Source organism: Syngnathus acus, chromosome 11 (assembly GCF_901709675.1).
Source record: "Syngnathus acus chromosome 11, fSynAcu1.2, whole genome shotgun sequence".
NCBI lineage: Eukaryota > Metazoa > Chordata > Actinopteri > Syngnathiformes > Syngnathidae > Syngnathus > Syngnathus acus.
Window position 1 is genome coordinate 5,596,129 of NC_051096.1, and position 20,769 is coordinate 5,616,897.

The window sequence follows — 20,769 nt, forward strand, 5'->3', positions numbered from 1 at the left end:
CTGGCTGTGCACTGCCATGATATTCCCCAGAGCCTGAGCACACAGGGACAAGAGAAGGTTATTAAGTGCTGCATGTAACTCATAAATCAGCTGATGGATGAAGCACCAGGGGAGCTGCTTCCGACTCCTCCTCTCCTCCCCGACCAATATGGTATTTTTCCAACAAACCCAGTCTTTTTTTTTTCTCTCTCTTTTCCCTCCTCCTTTTTTCTTTTTCCAGTTGAAGGTCTTAAAGTAGAAACAATGCAGCTGACGGGTTTTTTCCTTGTGTTCCCCCCCCCCCCCCCCCCCCCCCCCTTCCCTGGAAATGTTTTCCAGGCATTTAAAGTGTAAACAAGCAGAAAGACTTTTATGAAGACTTTACATTAAACAACTTAATGGTCTGTGGTTAAACTCAACGGACGCCCCATTAGGTACACCCCCGCTCCAGAATATAACTACAAGTGTGACTGGCGCTATATAATTATGCTATATTTGGAATCAGGCCTCTTCCAATTGATTGCAGCTAAAAATGCATATATCGGATATTCGGATGGAACGTCAATGCAATCAATCACGATTAATATATATGTTCAATTTCCTTTTTGCGACTTGCACTCATCTGAAAATGTCGTGCCAACAGGCTCTTGTCATATAAGCATTTTCCCTTATTAGTGAAACCAGGCCTTCCTAAGAGCAGGAATTTTCCTCCCTGTGGTCACGTCACTGGAAATGTTGACACTAAGGCTGCTCCAAAAAAAAAAGAGACTCTTCTGCTTCAGGAGCCAGAATTCCAGTCTCCTCTTCCTCATCCTTCCTTCCCTCCTGTGATGACAATGATGATATATCATCAGTCATTCACCAAACGGCAAACATGTAAATGGTTGTCGGCCTTTTTTTTTTTTTTTGACCGTGACTCATCTGCCTCACAGTTCTCGGTTTGAAATTGTCTCGAGGTGTGAATCTGAGTGTGAATGGTTTGTTTAAAATTGCCCGTCTCCAGCTGGCCCGTGAACCTAATGAGGCCAAGCACCATGGAAATGGAATGGGCTGATGTGGGTCAACTGGGGACACTAAAATAAAAGGACTACATTTTTTCCTAAAAGCAAAGTTTAAATGTCTGGAATCAAGCAATTGGGCTAAAACGGGATTACCTCAGCTCCATTTTTCCGAGTAATGCCGCATTTAAGGTTGGCATTGGAGGAAAAGTGATTTTCTTTGTGTTGGGCACTTGATTCTTCCATTTGGTGTAGTCAATAAACTTCTTCCATTTTTGCTCTACTTATTGAGTAGCTTTCAGTATTAAACCGGAGAGTGTAATCTCATTTAAACCAACAAAAATGCATGAATTGGTAATAGCTTTTCTTTTAACTGCAATAATGGCAGCAATGTTATCAACCTTGACTTTTAAATGCTTTCCATCATTCTAGCATTTTTTTATTCTATGTGAACACTTAAGTTTTGACTTTCTTTTCTTTAAACCTCCCCAGCCATGTAATTGGGGAATGTACTGCGCATCAGTATTTGTGTGTGTTTGAGGGGGTCGACTTGGGGGGGAGGAGTCTTGAGTATTACCAAGGCAACAGCCTCAGTTATGTAACATCATATGGTGTTGTGAAAACAAGGCATCATGCAACGTGTTCCCCACAGCATGGATGGAACAAAAAAAAAAGCTCTAATGCTTCAGTGAGTTCAATTTGAATCTGCAATCATTTTCAGTCTTGTCACAAATCCAGAAGTGCCAAAGCTAGAAATATATATTTTTTAATTAACCCCCCCCACACACAGATTATATATTGCACTCTTCTGTCCCCCTTGCAGTGCTTTTTTTTCCAGAACTGTAAATGATAAAACCATCTCCGCTATTGTGTGTGGGCGTGCAGATAGCATGAGGACGGGGAGGCAAAAACAAAACCCACATGTTTCCTCACTAACAAACCCGCCGCAACAACTGCTGTCATTTTATTATATTCGATTACATTTGAGGTCGACACAAGCGTCGTCATCGACACGCCTCATTACAAAATCAGCATCCGCTACTTGTTCCAACACTTGCAAAATAAAAATAAAAAGTTTCTCCATTCAAATGAGCTATTTCAAGTCGTCGTTGCTGAAGCAGGTGAGTCATAAAGTGCAAAGTGAGCCAGGAGTCCCACTCTGCAGTCTGCAGGATGCCTGTAATGCGACAGTGGGTGGCTGTCACACAATCACTTATTAATGGTAATGCTTTACTGCGGTACTGTTACGTTTGTATTTCTCACAATTTAAGAGTACAATAAATATTTAAAAATATCTGTTTCAATAACCATTGGATCACAATGAAGCGTCACTTGAATCATCGCTGGTGAAGCTGAGGACTAACGTGTAAAATAGATTTTTGATATTTACACCTATTTCGCAAGAGCCCATACTGTTGAGCAAAAAATAGTCTGACCTTTAGAGTTCTGTGATGAACCAACTCATGGGGGGGGGGTATAAAGAAGGAGTATGGGCAGAGGATGAAAATAAAAACATTACATCATGATGCCAAAAGGGGGGGAGGCACAGTGGTCCTGTGTTTAATCCTGGACTGGACTTTCTATTTGGGGATTTTGGGTGGATGAGGTAGACTTTGTTATTCCTGTCCTTAGTCTACTCGGTTAATTAGGAGTCTAAAATATCCATAGATGTTATTTATGTAACCTAGGCAGTTGCACCTCTCATCCCAAATCAGGAGAGGCTCCAGCTCACCCTTGACCCAAACAATACAGACCATTTCATCATGTTTATAAACAATCTGTGTGATATCTATCTCGTTTCATCTTATGCAAATCCTCATTATGACTTTAAAATGCAATGAATACCCAAATGTTGACTTAAAAATCCATATGAAAGGCCCTAGTTTCTTTGCATACAGAAAGCAACAACTTGGACAGATCGCAGCTAATTTCTTTTTTGTTCCGTCTATTATTGAACACTACTGCTTATTTGGAATCGACTGCATGCATTTTCCTCCAGGTAACGCTGGCAGAATGGCCCGCTGTTGTGTCCCTGCTGCGGGTTAGTGCATGGGAAAGCCCGGGCGGTGGTGGCGGAGGGGCACAACGTGACCTGACAACAAGGAACCTCCGGGAAAACCGTCAATCCTAAACTATGCACCGAGGAGAGAGAGGATGAGGCTCCGTCAAGGGGGTGTACGTATAACGACATGTCACTGTGGCTCCACGCGTGGACGAGATACGCGTGCTTTTATGGCTCATGTATAACCTTTATTGAGACTGTCTTGTACTTAACACAGATAAGAACAATGGGCGAGCATTAGGTTCAGCGAGTGGGTTGAAGTCACGGGCGCTGCGGCCATCGCGAACCTCCCGCTGGCTCTGGAGGACACCCCGTGACTGGGAGGCGGAGAAGGGACCCCCGATGACGTCAGTGGGCCTGTCTGTTTCCTGCAATAGAAAGTGAGGGAGAAGGTGAAGAGAGAAATCCGGAGCTGAAGCACATCTTTCGTCGTTTTAAAGGTGCGTTACAATTATTAGCTTAACAACTCCCGTGAGTATAAATAAAGCAACTCAAATCGCGCTTGTTTATTTTCCCTCTGCGTGTGTGAGAGACGCTGCACGGGTGGGTTTCTACTCTCTCGTGTTACAGGTTGCTTTACTCTTTCAAAGCTGCTGTCTATTGCGGTCTCGTCATGCGTGTCTCCGACATTAAAGTTCACTTGCAAGCTAAACTGTTCATGATGTCCCGACGAGTGCAATTGACTGGCGCGTGGTTGACCACGACAGTAACTTAACTCCTCATTGTGCTTTTTTTTTTTTTTTTTTTGCACTCTAAGATTCTTGCTATTTCCGCCCCTTCAGTCGCTTGCTTGTGCAGGGTTGCGTATGTCGATATTGTGTAAACGTGCATGCGTGTACGTGGGTTTTGTTGTCTGAAGGGAAGTGTTCCATTTAGCTGTTGCAGCGACAGCGAGGGGTTTTCCCTGGCTCCTCCCTCTCTTGCAGGGCGTTCACGTGTTGCAACGAAATGCGCGTTTCCCCCATGCATCGCTTTGGCTCGCCTCATCCCATTGCTGTATTTAGCAAAAAAAAAAAAGAGTAGGGGGGGGGGGGGGTGATATCTCAAAGTGTTTTACACAACTCCCCTCGAAACGTGCATCTCCAAATTGCCACGCACGCTCATTCATCGCAGTGCGCACAATTGCACATGTCCTTATTTTACACAATGGCTCTGATGGGTCCACGGGCGTGCGTGTTGATTCCAGTCAGGTGTGTTGCAACCAGAAGCGTTCGGGTATTTCAAGCGTGATGGTGTTTTTCTCGGGTTAGCATCAGGGTGTTTCCTCAAACATCACGCACGCCACACGCACGAAGGAGAGGGAGCGCAGAGAGAGAGAAGAGGATAGTCTTGCAGATAGACAGGACATACTGACAGGCGTGCACGTCTCTCGCCGTCGTCGAACCTGCTCTGGAGAATTCCAAGTGTGCACCCAGGTGAGAGGCTCGTCGTGCGGCAGGCAATGCATGGACACAAACGTGGTTGTATGCGGGCAGATGATGCAGCCAACAGTGCTGTTCTCTCTCATCCGATGATGTCATTGCTCTGGCGCCACATGTAGCAAGTGTATGGAGAAAAAGCATCCACTTGTAGTAAGTGTTATGCAATAACGGCGCAGGGCAAACAAAGGAGGCTTCTTCAAGCAATGCTGCTCACTGCAACGTGCAGGTGTTGATATGGCTCGCTTGGACTTGAGAAGGATAATGTAAGGGGAAAGAAAGCAGCAACATGCCATTTATTGACAATATGTTACCTGCTTTTTTTTTTAGCCCGGATCCCTCCGATGCAGGCGGAAACACATTTTGCGGCTATATACACGGAACTTCCATCCCTAAATCTAAAGCTGACCATTATTATATAATATATTTCCCCAATGGTTTTTAAGTTGCATGGCTTAGCTGTCCTGTGAACTTAAAACATGGGCACACATGTGATGCTTGTCCTCCGAGCCACCCTGAGCATTCGTTGCAAGAGCGCATAGAGCTTTTATTGTTTGCATCTTTCATCAGCCGAGGACAGCAACCCGCATGTCAATCGGGTTTTTTTTTTTTGGGTGAAAACTCCAAAGGGCAGGTTGCATCTGATGCAGATCCGAGGTGGTGTACTCATGTGATCACAGAGGACCTCTGAGAAGCCAGGACACCTGTTTGAGGAAGAACCTCAATCAAGTGCTCTGTCCTAGACTAGCAGCTGCCAAGTGACAGAATACAAGGCCGGCATAGTGCGGCTTTTCTGCTCAACTCATTCGAACGTGTTTTTTTTGTTGTTGCAGATGTATGCAGACGAGCACGCCGCATGTCGCAAGTCCTCCGACAGTAGCGCCCAGTTTTCCCAGGATGCACTTGTGAACTGAGGAGGAAAGATGCCGCGTACCAAGCAGAACAACCCCAAGAATCTAAAAGGTGGGAATGTCATGAACGAGTCAGTTACTCTGTAAATTGTTTTAAAAAATATATATATATTATTGTTCTGGAAGATGTATCACTTTCAGGACAGGGAGATGAATCGGGTAATTCTTGCCAGCATCTTGCCAGCCGTTGGCTGAAAGAAGTCGTGTGTTAGGTTGTGAACTGACAGATTCATGTGTCAACAGACGTTTGCCGTTCACAGATCTGGGCATTGGTAGCGTTGCATGCTGGGGTGTGAAAAGATGCCACGCTTGATCTGGACGGCAAATTTCCATGATGCCTCTGAGCACCTTTTGTTGATTTGAATCGGACGCGATTATTTGGTGGAGTGAAGCCGAGAATTATTTTTTTCCCTCTTTCCCGCTGCTTTTTTTTTTTTTAAATCAGCATTTTCTTGCTGAGGTCCATTAGAAGCCTTACCTTCATTAAGCAGAAAACACAAATGGCGTGCTGTCACATGCGCAAATGTGGAAAATGTCTTTTCCTGGAACCTCTCAGAACGCTTCTCACACTCCCCGCCAACGCCGTCACATGATTCTTGTCTCCATGTTTGAAGAACAAACTTATTTTGACCAACACAACTGGCCCAAGAAGGTCACCATATAGAAATTAATCCTCTAAATGTTTTGAAATCACTTTTTTGAAGGAGGAGGCTAACTGGTGTAAAATAACAAATGTATTTATCATTATTTATAATTTATATTTTTTTATTATTATTTATAATAGTTTCTTTTTAAATTATTTATTTAATCTATTTTTTAAAGTAATTTTTTTAAATTAATTAATTAGAACAAGATTTTTTTTTTTCCCTCCCCAGATATGTATGTATAAATCGCGGCCTCTCCGACTTTGAGCATACTGATAGTAACTACTACTGAGTGAGCACGCCAGTTCCTAGTTATAGGACAAATCCTGCTGTGTCTGGCAGCTGGTAAGTGGTTTCATAAACCACGGGGGACGCGATGGGCCAGACCACATAAATTCAAGTTGCACTTATATGAAACGTAATAGTCTTATGAAATCACTTTCCTATTGGAATCTATCTGCCGCAGGTCTGCATGGCTGTGAAAGTTACGCAACAGTTGCTCCTTTCGTTTCCTTCGATAATAACCTTTGGCTGGTGTGTGTGTTGTCGAGTTGTTTGAATTAATCGACAGGAAGTCGAATAATGACGCGATAGCTGCGACTGGGGAATGTGGGTGTCTGTCAAGTCTGCCGTGGGAATTGCTTTTCACAATTTGGAAACCGGGATTGATCGGTCGAATCTGGTGGAGTTTGTGACCTGTGCACAATTGGCGGATTGGATGGAACGTTGTCTGTTGTTTTATTTTTTTGATGAATCCTCTGGTTACTTTAGCAGAGCATTCTTGGCTCTATTTCGGAGCGAATCATAATAAACGATCACATATTGTAAACACAGGCAAGGGGGGGGGGGGGTGTCCGCTGAGTTTGACCGTGCATTCTTAGGTTCCTTTTTGTTTTCTTTCCTAAGGAAGGAAAATCCGCGACAAAGGAGACTTTTGCAATCAGTGGTGAGTTTAGCTGAACAATGCAAAGATGAACTGCAGGGAGTGATTCATATTTGTTTACATGGTAAACAATATCAAGATTTCAGCACTTTTTTTTTTTTCTGTGCAGTGAGTAATTTGAATGAAAACAAGCCATTAACTTTTTATACGATTTCCCACCAAATTTGCATTTGAGCATTTCAAACTTTACAAGCCTAGAAGCAGATGTGGCAAAAACGCAGCAGCTCAATATTATTATCCGTGTATTTTTCCTTTATGACGTACTTTGCGGGTAACAATGCAGAAATTTTGGAACTCCCGCAAACCCCCCCCCCCCCCCCCCCTTCTTGTTTACTTTTGTCAAACAGCTGGTCTCTAAGCAGCTCAAGCCAAACACCCAGTGGTTTCCCCCCCCCCCTTCAGACAGAATATCTCTCTTTCTTTTTCTCTCTGTGGACATTAGCAGCAACACTTAGCTCATAGCTGGCAGGCAAACATTAAGTGGGTGATATAAATGTTTCCCAAAAATGAACACAACAAACACGCAGGCCCTTGAACGAAATTCCACTTAAAGTGACAAATTTGTGCTGCTAGCTTTTTTTTCTTCTTTTTTTTTAATTTTCATGCAGATTTTTTTCCATCGTGTGAAAACTCTGGAGAGTCACTTTTAGGGATGTGATTCTAAAAAAAGCAGACACCTAGTCTGGTCACATTCTAACTTGAGCCTGTGACCTGAATGTCAGTGGGGATGTGGTTCAGGTCAGCCTGGGTGGTCTGTGTTTTTCCAGACCTGCTGAATGCTTCTTTCATTCTGGAAAGTCAAAGTTAGAACATCTCTGTCATAAATGGTGGGCGAGGGAGGGGCAGGTGGATTTTGTTTATGATGGCGTAAGTTGCATTTTCACATATAGGCAGACTTCAAATATCAACTCTGTGGTGTTTGTCATACGCCTGTGCAATGTTTTTTTTTTTGCGTCCCTGAAAATGTACGCGGACTTTTTGTTGTTGTTTACGGAACGAACTGTGCATGCCCCGCTTGTCGTATAAAAAGTTTCTTCTGGGCTGGACTCAGCTTTAGCCTGCTGTGTGATGAATGCCCAACAACTGCTGTTAAACGTGGAAAATATTCACCCCTGTAAAGCCGAACGCAGACGCTGAGATTGCTCAAAAGTATACATGTCGATAAATAAATTGCGTTTTACTTCACTAATCTTATTTAAATGCTTCGCAACAACAGTGCAGGTCATAAGGTTCCGGCCGAGTAATTTTCCACAACTTTTGCTGTTAATGGTTAACTTTTTGCTGACCATGGCGAAATAATCGGTTCAGTCCACTCCGGTGGAAAGTCTGAGGTTGAACACAACCTGTTTAGGGATTTCGAAATATTGTTATGAGAGGAAATCATCGCAAAATGTTTATTAAAGGGTGCAGGCATTGTGAATTGTCATGCAAGTGTAAAAATAAGTCAACCACACATTAATGACAAATTTTTTTTATTGTATGTATTATTATACTTAATCATATTTATTTAATATTCAATAATATGTCAACAGAACTTTAGTCTGGGCATTTTTTTTTTTTTAAACTCAACAAATCAGGTCAATCAATTAAGTAAACAAACATTTGGCTTATGCAAACACGCTTAGCCAGGGAAGGGAAGGAGTTAATAGGTTGGCCTTGTTGAATGGATTTTTGACATGTTGTGTCATGCTCAGGCAGCCAAACCAGTGTTTCCGTACGGGCCCTTCAAATTACAGTGTGCGAATGCAGCACCGTTCACACAAAGGGAAGTTCTCTCCCAGAGGCAGGAATAAACCTGAGTTTTGGCAACAGTAACTACAACAGACAGGCAGAAACTTGTTTGGGGAAGTCGGCTCCGAGCCGGACGTATAAGCTCACAAAAGCTTTCACTTTGAGATATGCAAAGCGAGGGAGTTGCTGGAATTTACATGGCCAGATTATTTGAGTACATGAAACTGAGCATGGTGGAAATGTGGGTTAATGTCTCCTCATTCTTATTCACGGAAGTGAAAGAGAACCGAATTATTTAACAGAACAGTAAATTTGAGCACACACCCCACCCCTTTTTTTAATTTTCTTTAATCAATTGGGATTTTTAAATGGGAGTTGCCCGCTATTCACAATTAAGGTGACCGCCGCCCATATTTTGAACAGCTGAGCAAATGTTCATTCTTTTTAGATTGAGTCACAATTTGTAATCAACAAGTTCGACACAATTTCAACTATACCAACAAATATATGTATTTGAAAAATAATTCCTCATGTGTTCTCTGTGTGTGATATTTTGCCAAGTGTGAAAACTGATTTTTTTTTTTTTAAGAATTATTCAAGAAGAGCGAGTTTGTTCTCTCAGGCATGAATGCAGTGAGGTGACCTGTCAGGTCAGTGTGTGTGTGTTTGTGTGTTGTGTGTGTGTGTCCTTGGCTTCCTCGCGGGTGAGTAACAAAGCATTGCGGCCCAGTCAGTCAAATTATTCGGCTTAAACTTTTCAAAGTGAAGCATTAGTGAAGGGCTCAAGGCGAGCCGAGTCAAATTGGAGCTAACGAACGGTGACCTTCTCATTCTTATTAGTCCCGTATGCACACGCACGACCCTCCTCCCTCCCCAGGTGAGCTGCTCCCGCCCGGAGAGCCACTTCCTGGAAACTGGACCCGCATTGATGTTGGCAACTCACAAAGGTGAGCGCCGGCGTAGGAGTCGGAATGATGAGGGGAAAATGGAGTTGGGAGCCAAACAGGATTTGTCCGCGCTGACGTCAGCAAAGAGGCTGAGTGTAGCGGAAGAAAATCTCCCCGCGGTGCCGTGCCGGGACTGGATGTCGCATTATTTGGACATGTGTGTGCGTGACACATTGAAGGGGTCATAGTTCAGAGAAATACCTATACAAAAACTTTCTCTGTTAGATTGAAGCGGCTGAATCCAAGGTTGGAGAGGGAAAGGGGGGGGGATTTTTTTTCTGATTGAGGGGAAAAAGTGAGGTGAGCTAGCTAGAGGTAAACAAAAAAAAAAGTTTCCAAAATAAATAGAGCAGTAAAGCTAGCGCCGGAAACCCTTAAAAGGGTGATTGTGTGTGTGTGTGTGTGTGTGTAGCTGGCATTGCTTAATGGCTTGCACAAGCAAAGCCCAATGAAGGGGGTTGCTAGGGAAACAGAGCAGCATGAATCTCGGGCTGCAGGTGCTGTTCCTCGTGTCCTACTGCTGGAACCTCCTACGAGTAGGAGAGGGGGGTTTAAAAGATGCGTTTTGGGGAAAAGTGCAAAGAGATCAAATGATTTCTCCGGACGTGTCGGAATTATGTGGCACGAATATGTGGCAAATATTTGAGCCCGCTTGCACGTTCGGTGATGTGCTGCGGCAAGAGACCAAAGCCAACTGGCGCTGAAAGGCAATTTTCGGGGACAACAACAATACTGTCAATCGGCGGCTGGCACAGAGCGGCACAATTGAGTTCTGGGCGGCTCTGTAACAATTGCTGAATGTTAGTTTAGATGAGGCAGACCTTGAGTCAAAGACATTGGTGTTGTGTTACTAAATGTTAGAGGGAGGAGGGAAGGGGTCAGTTGCCGAGCGATGCCTTTAAGGTCAGGTTGTAGGACTGTATTTATCAACACTGACACTTGCTTTGTCTTTGACTATGACGTCGTCTTTGCAAGCCGTAGCCAATCAAAGCCGCTTCGGAGTCGACTTTCAAGCCAGATTGCGTGAAGGCACACGTTGGAGACATTTTAAGAAGGTTAGGAGCACAACAAGTCATTTGAAATGATTATGGAAAATTGCAGCTGGGCTTTTTTGTGCGTTGTTTTTGTTGACATGAAAAATGTTGTTTATGGTGTTACCGCTAACATCTTGTTTGCTATTTACGACAGTTGCAATTATAGTAGAAATTTGCTTCCATGTGGAATAACTCAACTCTACATTTTGATTGACTACTTTTTTGCTCTTACACATATCAGAAAGCTGCATCTTAGGAAGAAAAAAACAAAAGCATTTCGAAGCCCCCGCATGTTCATTCACAAAATCTTTGCTGCGATCGTTTCCTCTCTCTTTGTGTAGGCTCGCTGCCATCAGAAGGAAATCTGTTGTTTTGTCTGTGCGATTGGCGTGGTATTGACTGAGCGAGGAGGCGGAGGTGTGGGAGGTAGTCGATGTGTCTGTGCCGTCAAGGGTCACTCGTATCAAATGATTGGAGGGGTGAAGGAGCGTTAGGCTTGCCTAGTTGGACCACTGGAAGCCCCGCCCCCCCCTCGAGAAAGCAAAGCGAGGTCAGTGAGGTTGGGTCAATATTTTAACGCTCATAGCACAGACACATTTAGAGTAGGGTCAAGAGGTGCACCTCAGCCATTCACGAGTGGCGACCAACATAATGAATTGTTTGATGAAGTCTTTACGATGGGAAACTTGCGCCCTTTGCGTTGTCCACCGATCACACCAAGTGATCGTAATCTTCCGCCATCACCTATAGAACTTATCTCAAGTCATGTTGTCGGTTGACGTCGCGGCGCTTCTGTGTAAAGAGAAATGCCTCCCACCTCTGTCAACAGCCAAGAAAAGCAAAAGCGCATGCGAGGGAGAGAAAGGTGGGTGGATGGCACGGATGCAACGTCAAAGGCGTAACGGAGTAGGCGAATGATGTCAGACGCAAAGACTGTTTTTAACCGGCAACTGATAACACCTATTATCTCGGAAAGCCGGACTTGGCATTACGTTTTTTTAAAATTATTTTGTTCTAATCGTTTTGACAACGAAACTGAAAAACGAGATGAATGTCAACAGGTTAAAATGAAAGAAGAAAGGGGGCAGGGTGGGGGGGCTTGGGCAAAGGGGTGCCCGCCTGCTGGCAAGGCTAAGTCCTATTGCGTAACATTGGTCATCTCTTCCTTTAGCTGCTGTTTCCATGGAGCGAGAGATGGTACAAATGAGAGCAGAAAGCTCTTGGGGAATTAATCTGTCTCGAAAATAACTACTTCTGACTCCTCGTCTTAGAAATAAAAAAAACAAAAAACGTTCACACCCAAAAGTTGTTTGTAAGTGTGGTCAACTATTGTTTGGGCATCGTTGCATAATTAGAGCTCCTCCCATCGGCCATGTTATTTAACCAATACAATTGACACTTGAAACCCGTCTCATAGTTTCATGTACAGTCGCTATAAAAAGTCTACACACCCATATTCACATACCAAGTTTTGGTAATGTTGATGAGAAGAAAACTGGTTTGATGACAACATTGGAGGAGCTGCAGGAAGTTCTGGCATGTAATGGAAATTTTCCACACGTGACAACAATCAGCTAGCTTCCTCATGCCTTGCATGAGGAGTGTGAATATGAAATTGTCGGAAAATTGAAACGCTAAATTTATTTTTCCAATACTTTTTTTTATGCATTTGCACAGCACTGTGCAGCCGTTTTATATCCACTGCATATTTGATGTTTCCAAACCTCCCCCTTATATAAATCGCTGTCCTGTGTTGATGTGGAGGCGGTCCATTACACCCTCCCACTCTCTGTCTAACTCTTTGGATAATTTGTCTTGCAATTTCTTCCTCTAATTCTTTCTTGGATTAGTCCCCATGTGCTCATTGCGGCGGACCCCCAACATTCGCTCGCTCGCTCGCCTGACACAAGAGGGATCAATGGATGGGTATTTATAGCTTCTGCCAGGGCGTGGGAGGTTGTGGGCAACAAGTAGGTTAGTGGCTAATCTGATGTTGACAGTGGCTGAGAGCGACTTATTCATATAGAGAAATTGGATTTTATTTTTAGAGCCTCCGTAGTGCGAGGCAACATTGCTTAGCTTGGGGAAGTCTGCATATAGGCAGGCAGGGCTTTCCCTCATTTTTGGGAAGTGATTTTAAAAAAAAAAAAAAAAAAAAGGAGAGGTGAGTAGGAGGGGGGTGAGGAGGAACACAAAGGCGGACAAGCAGGCAGGCAGGGAGGAGAACCAAGTGTGGTTGCTAGACTGACAGTCGGCAGAGGTGAGGAGCGAAATCTCTGCTCAGACACACACACAGCTGCGTATTTGTGGCAGACGGCGTCCAGACGCTCAGCTCTTGTGGCATTTTAGCTCCTGCTCGTTTCGTTTTTTTTTTTTGTAATTTATCCATACCGGCTGGAAGACAGAGCGGGCCCAGCCGGGAATGTCAGAGATTATCGGTCCAGGAAGTTGTCAGGAATGTCAGGTGCTTGCCCGGTGAGCACGTTTTGAGTCTGGGAAGGGAAGCCAGCCGGCTGGCAGTCGGTCGCGGGCGAAGAAACGACGAGACTTCTTCGCTTCGCTTCACAGGTATGGTGGGGAACTTTTGCATGTGTCTTGGCATCACTTTGTGTTGTGTCCTTTTTTTTTTTACCTCTTCTATCAGTCAATTTTTCAACTTTATCTGCAGCTATTTAGTTGCTCGTCATTTTTCAGAAATGTTGTCATTGATTTATTTTTTTTTTCCTTTTGCAGTTTAAGTTAGTGATTTTATTGTGCTAGTTGTAGTTGGTCTTTATTGTGTTCTATTTTTTTATTGCTATAATGCATTTTGCAGAAATGTTGTCATTGATGTCAATAGTTTTTTTTCTTTTGCAGTATAAGTTAGTGATTTTATTGTGCTAGTTGTAGTTGGTTTTATTGTGTTTTTTTTTTTATTGCTATAATGCACTATAAATTAGCGTTGTTGGCATCGACATTTTTCAATTTTTCGATCGCTTATCCACTTCATTTCACTTTATTTGGAATATTTTGAGTCAAAATAGGGAATCAAAAGTATCCCCTAAAATGTCAAAGTTTAGGAAGCGACTTAAAAATTACAACATTGGCCAGACAGGAAATGACCCCTCCTTGCTCGTCCTTCCTCTTGCCTGATCTCACCCCCTCGGTGCAGTAATAATGTCAGTGACGGACGGCTATGGCCGCTCGCTCAGTCTCAGCGGCGTGTTCCCCCGTCCCAGGCCCGGCAGCTGCAGCACGGCGTGAGCGTGAGGACGGGATAAGCTTGAGCGCTGCAGCGGCTGGACATGAGCTGTCAGCGTTATGCAACAGAGATAGAGCAGATCAGAACTTATTAATATAAATGTATGATTTGATGGTTCACAGCATCCAATTGACTTTTGTTTGCACTTTTCAGACATTTATGGTTAATCAATATTACAATTCGTATTAGCGATTGATGCTAAATTGCCATGTAAACAAAAGACTGACAGTGTTATTGGATTTTTACGCCAAAATTGTGAACTAATTAGCCAAAGGTCAAAGGTGCATATCAGCATATCTGATGTGAGGGAAGGTGGCAAATGAAGTTTTATGAACATGAGCGAAGGAGTGGGAGGGAAATGAAGACAGCGAGGGAACGCCGTGTGTCTCTCTGTGCCATTATGTAACGTTACCTCGTGCCCACTGGCAATGGCGAGTGGTGCGGAGGTGGGCGCCAACTTCATCACTGAGGTACCCGAGAGGAAGCGTAGCAAAGGTCAAACTTTTTTTGTATTTGACCTCAACTTGGGCTGGCCAATGTGGAAATCTAGGCGAGATTTCAAATGCATGGATATGGGAATGGTAAATGAGCGAGATAATCAGATGGAGCTTGTGCGATGGCGTCCCCCGGGACTTAAACCAGCGGGAGCCTTCGAGCGGCTCCAGAAAAACCTGGCGGGAGTCTGTTGAAGCGCCTGCGGGTCTCTGCAGACAGGATGACAGCAACATTGTCATGACACATAGGATGGGGGTGAAGGCGAGCCCGCTAACCATATATGGCAAAAAAAAAAAAATAACACGATCCCTCTTTGGTCTTTTGCAAAAGTTCAAATGGACAATAGCATTTTGAAACGAAGATCTGTCGATCCATATGTTCCGAAAATATTTTCGCTCTACTTGATTGTAACCGGGGGGAAAAAAAATAGTGATGTCATCGAAGTCGTTGAGCTATAATCGGTAACATTAACCTAGGTTATAAATCGAGGGAGTTAATGCATAACAGAAGGATGAAGTATGCCGTTGCGTGTCGGATTTTCCCCTTTATGGCAGTTTTTGCTTCTTTCTTTCGATTGACTTTGAAACAAGCCATACTAATTAAGTCATACTCATTTAAATAATACACATCATGGTCGAATCTTACTCATTTCAATGGACTAAAGAAGGAAAAAAAATGGCTTCAATTAAATCGGAGCATTTATAGTGCTGACGTGTCCAACATATTTCCTTGTGCCACATTCGTAGTCACGGTAACAACTTTGATTAACATCTTCGCTCTCCCCCCCGGAGGGCGGTTAGCAGGTGGCAGCTGATGGACCAAAGTTTGATGGTTGAGAGAGTCTCATTTTGTAATCTAAACATTGGAGAGGAGGAGGCGAAGCCAAGATGCAGGAGATGAACCTGAGCAGGATCTGACGTCTGTTTTGTAACTTGATCAATGACCTCACAACATTTAGATCCTTATTTCCTGCGTAGCCTCATTACCTTGTCTTATTCTCACCGCCTCTGAGCCTCATAAGCCCCCGATCTAATTAAGAGTTCTCTCTGCATAGCTGAAATAGTCCCTTTCTTCCATTGCGAAGATGGCACGGCGATTAGATTTTGAGATCAGAGGTGGCTCCGTCAAAATTGTTTTGAGTCGGATCGTACGCGGTTACGTCAGGGTCTCGGAATTGTACGTCTTGTCAATGACAAATTACCGTCATCAACTGCTGGACTGGGGTTGCCAGGTTTCAAAGTGCGCTTTGAGATTTCAGTTTGGAGGGAATTCAAACTTGGATCCAATTGATGAATGAGATGCATTAGGTTTTTTTTTCTTCTTCAAAAGTGTGCAAAAAAAATCAGCTGTATGGCTTGACACAAACAGAATACTGCAGAAAAACTGTTTGTTTGTACTTTCTATTTGCCAACAAAAACGTTTATGTTCACCAACATAATTACAGAGCAAAATTTTGCTCCTGACATTTTTTTCCCCTTAACATGGATTTCCTAGCAGTGATGCAGCAAAAACACCCATGTTGTTTTGACGCTGGCCTGACAAAATGTTTGCGAACTTCTTCTGCGGGCCCGCTTGTGAAAGCCGCACATTTCACATAATGACTAATCCGAAAATAAAGCGAAGGGTTCTTCCTCTTTTTTTAGGATTCGCTCAGCATAGTTGCGGGAGTTCAACCGGAGAGGTCAGTGACTCGGCCTCAAACGAATGGTCCAACCAAGTGATCAGATCGGTGAATAGATCCAAATTTGGTTGTAGAAGGTCAATTTAAAGGCAAACGCATGTATAATATTACAATAAGCCCCGCCCACATTTGAAATATCAACCTTGTCCTTTAAAGCTAACTGCAAGCCATCCAAAAGTGACCTAATGGGCTTTTATTCTTTTTTTTCCGTTGGTATTTTCAGTCATCCCTGAGTCAACTTTTTCCAACCCGATTTGCATTTCCATGACCAGTTTAAACACGCAAAGCCGTGCCAAGTTGTTTTCAGGACAGGCTGTGTCTGAAGCTGGGCCAAAGCACACTCCAAGAAGTTTGGGTTACGTCTCGCCTCCTTTTGGGCTGCCCTCTCTCCTTTTCCTTTTTCAACAATTTTTATTATTTCAAATTCTTGCACAGTACTTCTAACCCGGTAGTCAAACATCTTATATACTGTATTTAAGAATTTAAAAATTAATAATAATACTAGGAATTTAAAATATAAAAAAATTTATGTAACTCCTAGAACTACCAAGTCATTATAAAAAGGAAAGAGAAAAAAAAGGCTTCCTCGGGTAAACACTCTCGCCCAGTGAGTAAGCTGTTGGGCAACTCGCTGTTGGCAGGGAACATTAAGCCCCGCCTCCCCCTTCAGGACAAACAAGACAGGAGGGGGAGACCAAGCGAAGGATCCCCTGGAGGGTGCCAAAGCCGGTTTAAGTGACGTCACCTGGCCTGCTATGTTCAGGCTGACCCCGCCTCCCTCCCACACTCCCTAATTCCAATCCCTCCCTCCCCCTTTCACCTCACCTCTACGCTCCACCTCCTCTCTTCCTGGGCCTTACAGGAATTCCCCTCCTCGTCACATTATTATGAGGAAACCGCTGGCAACACCCCAAAACCACTGCAGAGCTCCAGCTGATTGGGCGGAAACATAGCAGTGAGTGTTTTGACAGAGAAGCATGCATGTACTGACTTTTTCTTGGTCAGGGACAAAAGGAGGCACTGATTGTTTATTTCCATGAAACATGAGCCAAGCGTGCGGTAAGAAATGAACATTTTGTTCTATTTGTCAAGCACACGCGCTTTTGTTTTTTGGTATTCTGAGCTTGTGTTGGGCGTGATGAGAATTTTTGGTTTGCACTATTGATTATAGACAGATTTAATGTTGTGTAAGTAAATGGCCAAAGTTCATTTGTAAAGTGGAGTTTACCTCAAATATATTCCTTTGACAAAAACAAATTTAAGTCACAATGAGTTAGGGAAATGTCACTCACTATGCTTAGGTCCTTTTTTCGAAGCTGTTGCAAAGGAGGAAGTGGCTATATGCACGTATATAATTTTTTTGTCTCTTATCTGAATTATAAGTATCGTCAAAAGGATGCAAAGAAATTATATTCCGCTGCAGTACTGCATCTATCTACCCACCCGGTGGTTTTCTCCTTCCATCAATTCTTCACCAGGGTGCCCACGCAGACTCAATAATCAGTGGCCTCCAGTTTGATGCTCCTGAGACCTCTAGTTTCCTGCGGGGGCAGCAGCACTGTGGATATAAAAAGTCTACACACCCCTGTCCGAAAGCCTGACAGAGACCAAGATCAATTCAATTGAAACTCTTAGCAAAAGAAATCTCACGTTGAGGACTTTGTCATAATTATTTCCTGGTAAAATCATTTTTTTTTATTACTCCTAAGAATTGAGATTTGAGTGGTTCTGTCAGAAGTCAGCACACAATTGTTGGAGACAGACAATCTTTCATCCCTTACTCATTTTGTGCTTCCTTTTTTTTTGTCCAGTAGATTAGACAGAGTGAGTCATTCCAGCTTCTTACAAAGATATTACAAAAAAATTCCAAGATATTCTGACTGATGATGATGACTTTTAGCATAATGGGACACTCCCGCTCTGGCGGGGATTCCTTAGCACCCCATCATTGTCTGACCACGGTCACGGTCTGTGAAGACGACTTCACTTCCAGATTGATTTATTACCCTTCCGAGCGTGGGGAGTCGCGCTCTCTTTTCTGCAAAGATAAAGAATTTGTCTGTAGCTGACGCAAAGTGTTATGGCCACTTATTGCATGGGTCAGCAGCTGAGGGCTGCAAAAACTTCTTCACAGGCTACAGGAAGAAAGCCCAGATACAATCTGCAGACTTCCTCTCAAGTTAGCAAAGAATTTTGCAGCGCTCACTTATCTGCTGGCTGGTGGAATTTGTATTGTCCGAAGATGTGAAGGATGTTCTTCGAATGAATACAACCAACTTTTATATAACCTTTAACGAATGACAGATGACATTTTGCCAATGTACCCAGGGGCGGCGCTATGGGGTGGCCAAGGGTGGGCAGACCAGAAAAAAAACTTATCATTTTATGCTAAATTGCATCAGACTTCTTCTGGAAATCTTGACAAAACTTTTTAAGAAGCTAAAACCAGTTTGAGGTGCATGTTGTCAAATGCCCTTGACTGTCTCCGTGAGAGTATCCGCAGCATGTGTGTGTATTTTGCACAAAGCCCGGGCGTGTACAGAATGCTGGTGAAGGTGCTCGAGTTACATAATCCTTCCGCGCTTTGACGAGGAAGAAGGGGGCAGCTGCCGGCTAGCATCTCGTCATCTTCTTCCCGCTTGTTTTCTCTTCCTCTCTATTGAATTTGGATGCCGCACTGTGTATCCTATCTCCAGATCTCCGTCCGTCCTGATGTCTCCCCGGTTGCATCATGTCTTGCACACACATCAGTCCAAATGCCTTTCACCTTTGACTTGTCCTTTACTTTTTTTTTTTTGCACGCGTGGACCATCTGCTCAGACTCTTCTGTTTCGAGTGTACAGGCTGGTGTGGTGTTGTGCATACTAATGATATCAGATGCTGTTCTATCAAAACAACTAGAGCGTGTATTTTTTTTGATGCTAGCAGGGAAGTGCAGCAGCTTGAACGACGAAAAGCCGGCAGAGCAGCCTGAAACGAGTAAACATTGTGCATATGGAGACTTCACGCCGCCCGTTATGGCGGCCATCGGGGAGGCCTGTTGTTGGTACGGTTGTGAGGTGGACGTCTTGATTCTTCAGATTGACATCCCGACCTGCTGTGCATGTCGCAGATCACACCAGGTGAACATTAGAATTCAAGCCTGCGTGTGTTTGAGGACCTCGCTCTGGCCTTTGGGGTGCTACTAATTCCGTTTCCCCCCCACATCATGTAGGGGGGGGGGGTGCACGGGGGAATTCAAGATGTGCAGTTGTCATGACAGCAACCAAAAAGAAGCCAGACTCTCTCGCTCACAATCTTCTGCATCGGCCAGGCAACCACCCGAGCTAAATCATTGGCGATTGTTGTCAAAATTCTGGATGCCTTCCACAACCTGTTCTGGTTTTCATCTCCAGGCGACCTGTTGATCTTCTCCCCTTTTTCTTGTTCCTTTGCGGCTTCCACGCTTTGCAGATGGCGAGACGAACGTCTCTAAGCCCCTTTTGGTGAAATATTCGACCATCATGAAGATGACTCCAGCAAACCCAAGCGCAGATAATGAGGGAAATTTGAACCGTATAATCATTCCCTGCTGTCTTAATAACTTGGCTTGCGTGGATGGAATATTTTGTCCTTATTAAGGGACCGCAGCCTTGTCGCTTTCTACTCCTTGTTTCCTCCGGTCTGACTTCACGGGTGTCGTTCAGCGCGAGGGGCTCTTGTTTGCGGTTACTTATGTAAGGGGAGCAATTTGATTTCGACCCAAGAACTAATTCAGTGTATTTTGGGCAGTAATCACCTCTGCCTCAGGTTGCCAGTGTGGTCTGACCTCCAGTAATAAGTTCAAACAAGGAATCATCTCAGCGCTCTCCAAGAAAGGATTGCGCAAACATTGTTTAGTCAAGGGGTGGAATCCCAGGGCCAATGCTAGAAGAGCGAGAATCCAAAATGTCTGCAGAACCTACTCATGGCTTTGATCGACATTAGCGAATGCGGTGCCCTCTGTTGCTGTGTTTCTGCTGGCAGGGCGTCTTTGTTTTGCTCTGGATGGGAACACATTATGTAATCTGTGGCGTGTGCCTGGGATAGAAAGAGAAGGGTGCGACTTGTAACACACATAATGACATAATCCACTGACCTCGTGCACCAGCCGCTCATGTCCTCCTCCTTCTCCTCTCTGTGTATATTCCCGGCATGGAATTACACTCATTTTGGCAACGACGGAAGAACATCCTTTTTCGCCCTCCAATAACGTGTGCGGTCAAAAAACGAAATTGCCGCAATTGGTCCTCGAGGACCCGTCTCGAACCGTGATGTCATATCAAGCAGAAAAGCCATGGTGGATTTATTTTTCCAGTCAGGGTCAGGGGAGGAAAACTCGTAGTGGTCCGCTATTATATGAATTAATAGCGTTGGTAAAATGGAGGATTCCGATTGTGGGTGAACTGGGGCCAATCGCAGGGCTCGGATGTTTGATACAAAAGAATCACTCGTGCAGATGTTTGATGATATTTATGAAATTAAACTTGTTTGGTTCTTTTTCAAAACGGGTGTGCGTGGCAAGCGCGCTGCCTCGACGATGACGGTAGTTTCCATTATGGAACGGTGCGCTCGCTCGCTCGCTCGCTCGGCTATGGAAGAATATCTGTTTTTCATTTAACAGACATCAGCCTGCATCGGGCCGTGTGGGAGGAATTCCGAGTAAC

General features: G+C 44.0%; 1 protein-coding gene across 3 annotated transcripts in view; it reads left to right on the forward strand.

Moving 5' to 3' along the window:
* The window catches only part of hivep1 (HIVEP zinc finger 1), a 33,075-nt gene that overhangs the window by 1,993 nt on the left and 10,313 nt on the right, over positions 1–20,769 (forward strand). Inside the window, exons 2-4 of one of the 3 annotated variants that reach the window (XM_037263426.1) lie at positions 2,977–3,152; positions 3,257–3,479; positions 5,291–5,420. In XM_037263426.1, the coding sequence (XP_037119321.1) occupies positions 5,381–5,420 (40 nt within the window). In that variant the 5' untranslated portion in view covers positions 2,977–3,152; positions 3,257–3,479; positions 5,291–5,380. Of the gene's footprint in view, positions 1–2,976; positions 3,153–3,256; positions 3,480–4,315; positions 4,455–5,290; positions 5,421–16,984; positions 17,144–20,769 lie in introns of those variants that run through there. The other 2 variants (XM_037263427.1, XM_037263428.1) reach the window with 2 other exon arrangements.